Source organism: Sceloporus occidentalis, unplaced genomic scaffold, assembly GCF_023333645.1.
Source record: "Sceloporus occidentalis isolate IW3139 unplaced genomic scaffold, rSceOcc1.0.p SCAF_29, whole genome shotgun sequence".
In the NCBI taxonomy this organism is placed as follows: Eukaryota; Metazoa; Chordata; class Lepidosauria; order Squamata; family Phrynosomatidae; genus Sceloporus; species Sceloporus occidentalis.
In genome coordinates, this window is record NW_028317009.1 from 4,351,352 (window position 1) to 4,357,444 (window position 6,093).

The 6,093-nt window shown below is 45.1% G+C and overlaps 1 protein-coding gene across 1 annotated transcript; it reads left to right on the forward strand.

Annotated features, from left to right (window-relative positions):
• Window positions 1-400: 400 nt before the first annotated feature.
• On the forward strand, window positions 401-4,750 carry LOC149299126 (protein kinase C theta type-like). The gene is made up of 9 exons (XM_089486608.1): window positions 401-474; window positions 733-808; window positions 1,362-1,523; window positions 1,662-1,753; window positions 2,129-2,237; window positions 2,861-3,052; window positions 3,355-3,483; window positions 4,457-4,480; window positions 4,697-4,750. Exons 1-9 carry the CDS (start codon window positions 401-403, stop codon window positions 4,748-4,750), a joined length of 912 nt encoding a protein of 303 aa, XP_089342734.1.
• The last annotated feature ends 1,343 nt before the right edge of the window (window positions 4,751-6,093 follow it).

Consider the following 6,093-nt stretch of genomic DNA (forward strand, 5'->3'; position numbering starts at 1 on the left):
AAAACAACTGAAAAAAAAAACCCAAACAAAGATGGCCGCCATCGCCGCATGCCAGTTTACTGGTCATTTGCGATGACATCATCAACACAAACCTATATATATAGGGCGCCGCCTGGCATATCCTTGTGCTTTTCCGCGCACTGTACGTGGCAGCTGAGTTTTTCGAGGCTTTGCACGTATACCCAAGGAATGGCTTTTGTTGCTTTTTGGAAGACCAAGAGAAGAGTTGAGGAGAAGAGCCAAGCTTCACCTGAGCAGAGAGACCTTCAAGCAAGATCAAAGAAGAAGACCGGAGACGGGAACCCCAAGAAGAGGAAGAGGGAAGCGGACGGCGACGACAGCAGCAGCAGCCCCCGAAGAGATGCAGAAAAGAAGAGGAGGCCATCAAGCGCATCAACGGATGGACCGGCGAGGAGCCTCTCTGTACAGGACTTCGCATACCACCGCCAACTGGGGAGAGGAGGATTTGGCCGAGTAAGTCCATAAGCTTTTCTTCTATCCAGTTTAAATTCCATCCAGAAAGTTATATCCATGTATTTGAGCTTAATTGGTTGATCTGGAAAGCTACAGGAAGATAGTTTGTATGATAATCATTACATGGGAGGGAGCAGACTGAGGAGCTAACAGACATCTCCGTGGCAGTTGGGCAGCAGGCAAGGCAGCCATTGGCTGATGGAGCTTTCAATCACTACTGTATTGGGCATGTAACAATGTATCTTTGATGCTAAATAGAACACAGAAGGAAATCCATATTTACAAATACCACATCAACCAGCCCTCAGAGTGCAACCCTTTCAGTGGCAACCTTGTGAGTTTCCCATAGTTGGCAACATAATCCTGGAAAACCAAACATGTTAGCTACAATTTACTGCTCAAGGAAATCCCAGGATATCTAAAATATATTAGACTACATTAGAACATTCAGAAAGAGTGGGGATTGGATGAAAACATTTACTTTTTAAATAATAATTAAAATATCTATTATACTGTTTTTTTGTTTTGTTTTCAAATAGAAAATGAGTAACAGTCTCACTGTAAGAAATACACTGCCCGTACTTCAGCTCATTGGCCATTTGTGCAGCCTAATCCAGATGCCAATTGGTCACTTCACATTAAATATGGGTATTTTTAACTAGGCTATGAAGCCTAGTGCTTAAAAGCGCTATGACCGGGTCATTTATTGTATATGTGCCACCAGTGCCAAGTTGCAGTAATGAGTAGCCAAATAACTGGGCACCCTGAGAACAGGGCCATTCCCTGGCCCAGGTCAGCCGTTTTATTAATGCTAAGCTTTAAGCAAATGCAATTACTGATCATCATGTACTTGACCTAACCGTATCTCCCATCTGTGTTTCATTCAGGTCATGCTGGCTTCCTGGAGGAACGCTGGACTGCTGGTGGCTGTAAAAGTCATCAGGAAAAGAGCGGCGAGTACCAGCAGCATCCTGCGAGAAAGAAGAATACTGGAGCTCGCAGGAGAGAGCGCCTTTTTGTGCCGTGGCTTTGCCGCTTTCCAGTCACCAGTAGGAGATTTCATTTGAAAGCCTTGTCCACTTGAATATATGGCTGGCATTATGCTCCTTCTCCAGATCTAACCGGGCATCTATATCTATAATGCTTCAACATATGGTCATGTGCTTTTTTTGTGTCTTTTTCATCAGGACCACGCATTCCTCGTGATGGAGTACCTCAGCGCAGGGAGCCTGGACAGGTATCTCCGGAAAGCCGGCCGGTTGCAGCCCCAATCAGCGCAGTAAGTTATGACGTGAAAGAGAAGGGGTCTGAGAGAAGGGGAACTGTGACTGGGCAGAGGTAAAAGGGTCAGGGGTGGATACCTATTAGTGGACACAGTTTCATAATGTATATCACTATGCTCCATACAATGATCCATATGTCCGTAACTAGCCTGTTCATCTCTTTTTTTTTTTTTTCTTCTACCAGGTTTTATTCGGCAGAGATCATCTGTGGCCTCCAATTTCTACACAGACGTGGAGTCATTCATCGGTTGTTTTTATAGTGACCTCTCATATCTGAACTCTCTTCTCTCTTCTGTTTCCCTGGTTTTGTTTTTGCACTTTTTAAAAAAAATGTAATTTTAAAAATAAATAATGTTTATCTTTCGGATTAGGGACCTCAAGCCTGACAACGTGATGATGGACGGCGATGGACATTTGAAGATCGCGGACTTTGGCCTGGTTGCAGAGGACATCACCGGGGACACCACAACCAGAGGAGCAGCAGGGACACACACCCATATGGCCCCAGAGGTGAGAATTTCTATTTTTATATATTGTGCTTTCTAATTTTGCTGAATATTGGTAGAAGCAAAGGGAACACAAGGAAAAGGGAACACAATTTAACCCTCTGGATGCTAGGGTTAGTTAACAGGCATCTAAATTAGGATAAACTACTGCATCACAACATATTGGTAAAAATGTTTAAAAACACCCCATTATTTCCCTATAAACACCAAATCAAACAGTAAAAGTAATAAATGAAACTATTTAAAAGCCCCTCCCCCTTAGTAGATGTATCCAATGTATGTTGCAGGAATTACATGTAGATTACACGTGCAGCCCATGAACCTCAGAGTATACCATATAGTGCGGGGAAGGACTATACCAGAAAGGGTTAAATTAGAAATGTATACTAAAGACCAACGTCCACCAAGAAATGGGTTTGTTTTTAAGTCCAACAGGCTTACTTTTTGAATTCTTGGTATAGTGCCACGTAAAAATGCCACATTCGTTTCTTTTGTATTATTCTGTAGTTTAGGAGCTGATATAATCATGAGATCTATTTTGTTTCTAAAGAAGGTCAGAGAAAAGGTTATCTCAAATTATTACTTTTTTTCTTGCAGGTGTTTCTTAACAAGGCGTACGGCGCTACAGCGGACTGGTGGTCTTTCGGAGTCATCCTCTACAGCATGTTGGCGGGGCGCCTCCCATTCTCAGAATGGCTGCCCAAGAGGGATTACTTCTACCTCATCGTCACCGAGGAGTACTGGTACCCAAGCCAGCTAACAGAAGAGAGCAAGGACATCTTAACTAAGGTGAGTGGGACACGCCGATGTCTACACCTGGGGACCGTTCTGTAAAGAGCGTAATCTGACTAGGTACGTGGCAACAATGTTAAAGGCCACAGAGTCACGTTAGGGGCATTCATTTAGTTAAGAGTGGGATCAGGATCCATATACTTTTTGACAGCAATTATCCCCTTCTGTCAACCATTCTCTTTGATGCGCCAGTCCTAATGGGAGTATAAGGTGTTCCAAAATGTTGGCAATGAGGGACAATGGGCCCAAGTGTCAGAAAAGAGTGCTATTCAGCAATTGCTTTTTTTTTTTATTTATAGCTCTTGATGAAAGATCCAAGATGCCGACTTGGTGCCAGCGATGACATCAGATTGCATCCATTCTACAGCAGCCTAAACTGGGAGGACTTGGAGGCGCGTAAAATCTTGCCACCGTACCTTCCACTGTCGGTAAGTACACACACGTTATACTAAACCATCCGAGACTTTCTAGCAATAGTTCAAAAGTTTTGTAAGAACTGTTGACATGTTCTTTAAATCAGGGTATAATCTTTCTTCTTTCAACAGCTTTCAACAACTGAGGATCTCCATCAACAACTGAGGAACGACCTCTCATTCTTGGAGGCTGATTGCACCAGACCATCAGAGGACACCCATGCTGTGCCTGGACTGTCTTTTATCAATAGTAGTATAGTAGTAGTAGTTTAATCTTTTTTTTTTTTTTTTTCTTCAGAAATTAGTTACAGAAGATTGTTGCTGAAGTCACCAGATTGGGACACCACCTCCTTGCTGCATCACATCAAGCATTGAAGGCGCAACAAACGACAACAGAACCTACCATCCGAGCAGAGCATACCATCCTCCACCATCAACCATCGCAGCTGAGGACACCATCCTCCACCATCCAACCATCCCAGCCGAGCATACCATCCTCCACCATCCAACCATCCCAGCCGAGCATACCATCCTCCACCATCCAACCATCGCAGCCGAGCATACCATCCTCCACCATCCAACCATCCCAGCCGAGCATACCATCCTCCACCATCCAACCATCCCAGCCGAGCATACCATCCTCCACCATCCAACCATCGCAGCCGAGCATACCATCCTCCGCCATCAACCATCCCAGCCGAGCATACCATCCTCCGCCAACAACCATCTCAGCAGAGCACACCATCCTCCGCCATATACCATCACAGCAGAGCATACCACCCTCTGCCACCTACCATCCCAGCAGGGCACATCACCCTCTGCCATCTACTATGCCAGCAGAGCACATCACCCTCTGCCATCTACCATCACAGCGCAGCTCATCCACCATCACACATGACATCATGCTTTTAAACTTTTAGAAATACCAAAATAGTTTCTATACTTGTAATGCATGACTCCTGAAACTGTCCTTTTTTGTTGTCCACAGGTGCGCGGCTGGTTTGCCCGCAACGTCAGTCGGACCACCTACACACATTCCGCAAGGGAGGGGCTCCGGGTAGCCGGAGCCAGAAAAATCGCAGATATGATCATCGCACTGATCATACAACAGAGTATGTCTGCTGGCCCCTACCATTAAACAACAGAGCAGCTCTCCGACCGCTTAACAGCGTTTACTGGATCTAGTCCTTTACATCAGTACTGCTTCTGTCTATATTATTTGTTCTAGGGCCCAGCCTGGCTGACGGAAAGAGATGGCATCCTTCTCAACACCAAGCTGTGAAATGCTGATCAAGTGGGCCCAACAAAGACCACTCATTCAGTAAATCCACTTCTACGGTAAGCTTTTAAACTTCTAGAAATAATAAAGCAGCTCCTGTACCTGCACTGCCTGACTCCTGAAACTGTCCTTCTTTGTTGTCCACAGGTGCCCAGCTGGACTGCCCGCAACGTCAGTCGGACCACCTACACACATTCCGCAAGGGAGGGGCTCCGGGTAGCCGGAGACAGAAAAATCGCAAGATATGATCATCGCACCATCAGAGTATGTCTGCTGGCCCCTACGATTTCACAACGGAGCAGCTCTCCGTCATTGTAACAGAAGCCTCCATCACTGGGGCCCCTGAAGAGGCCTGAGGGCCAGCATTCTCCATACCGACTATGCGCCCTGGCCTTCTAAAAGACATCTGTGTTTATGTACAGAGGGTCAGTTCCTATTGATTTTCCCCTGGAACAGGTTTTACCATATTTCCCAAACATTAGAGACTCTGAGGACTGTGGAGCGGTACAATTCTGGAGCCTCATTAGATGCCTTCAAAAGGGGTCTGGATATTTTTTTTTTAGAAAGGCATGACATACAGGGCTATAAGTAGAGTAACATTAATATCCTTGATCCAAGGAGAAATCCGATTGCCTCTTGGAGTCAAGAAGGAATTTTTTTCCCCTGATGGCAGAATTCGAATTAGCTTAATTAGGGGTTTTTTTGCCTTCTTTTGGATCAAGAGTAGGAAAGTTAGGTAGAAGGGTTGAACTTGATGGTCTTATTTCAACCTTATGAACTATGTAACTATGGAGCGCTGATGTTGATTTGGGATTGGTTGTGTACTTTGCCAACACAGATGATGTTTTGCAATTATTTATTGTACGTCATAACTTTTGCATCCAGAGAGTGACAAACCATTGTTTCAGTTAATCTGTTTAAATGTCCGACCCCCCACCACCATGTTGCACTAATATGCTGTTAAAACCAGTCTTTCCCCTGCCTTCCCTTCATTGTATTACACTATGTTGAAAATGCATTTATGTCTGTATTTAAAACCCTGCATGTCACTCTGAATAAACAGTTCTTGTACTTCGTCCTGCATTAAGCTTCGGCTAGTGATTTGTGTGACTGGAGAGTCGGTGCTTTGGAGTGTGCCCCTATACAGTTCTTGTAAGAGCTGGGAAGCAGCGATTGAGGGATGTACCAAGTCGGGGTACAGGGCATCCCGTCACATTGGTGGCAAGCGGCGGGACATTTCCTTTCTACCATGACTGACTGACAGGACGGCAGACTTTGGTCGCCTAGACTCAGGGCTGGTGCAAGGATTTTTGCCACCCTAGGCAAAACATAATTTTGCCACCCCC

Coding starts and splice junctions, on each gene's coding strand:
- LOC149299126 (XM_089486608.1), top strand. CDS start 401: ATGGACCGGCGAGGAGCCTCTCTGTACAGGACTTCGCATACCACCGCC. Junction 809..1,361: donor ACCCTTTCAGTGGCAACCTT/GTGAGTTTCCCA, acceptor TGTTTCATTCAG/GTCATGCTGGCTTCCTGGAG. Junction 1,524..1,661: donor TTGCCGCTTTCCAGTCACCA/GTAGGAGATTTC, acceptor CTTTTTCATCAG/GACCACGCATTCCTCGTGAT.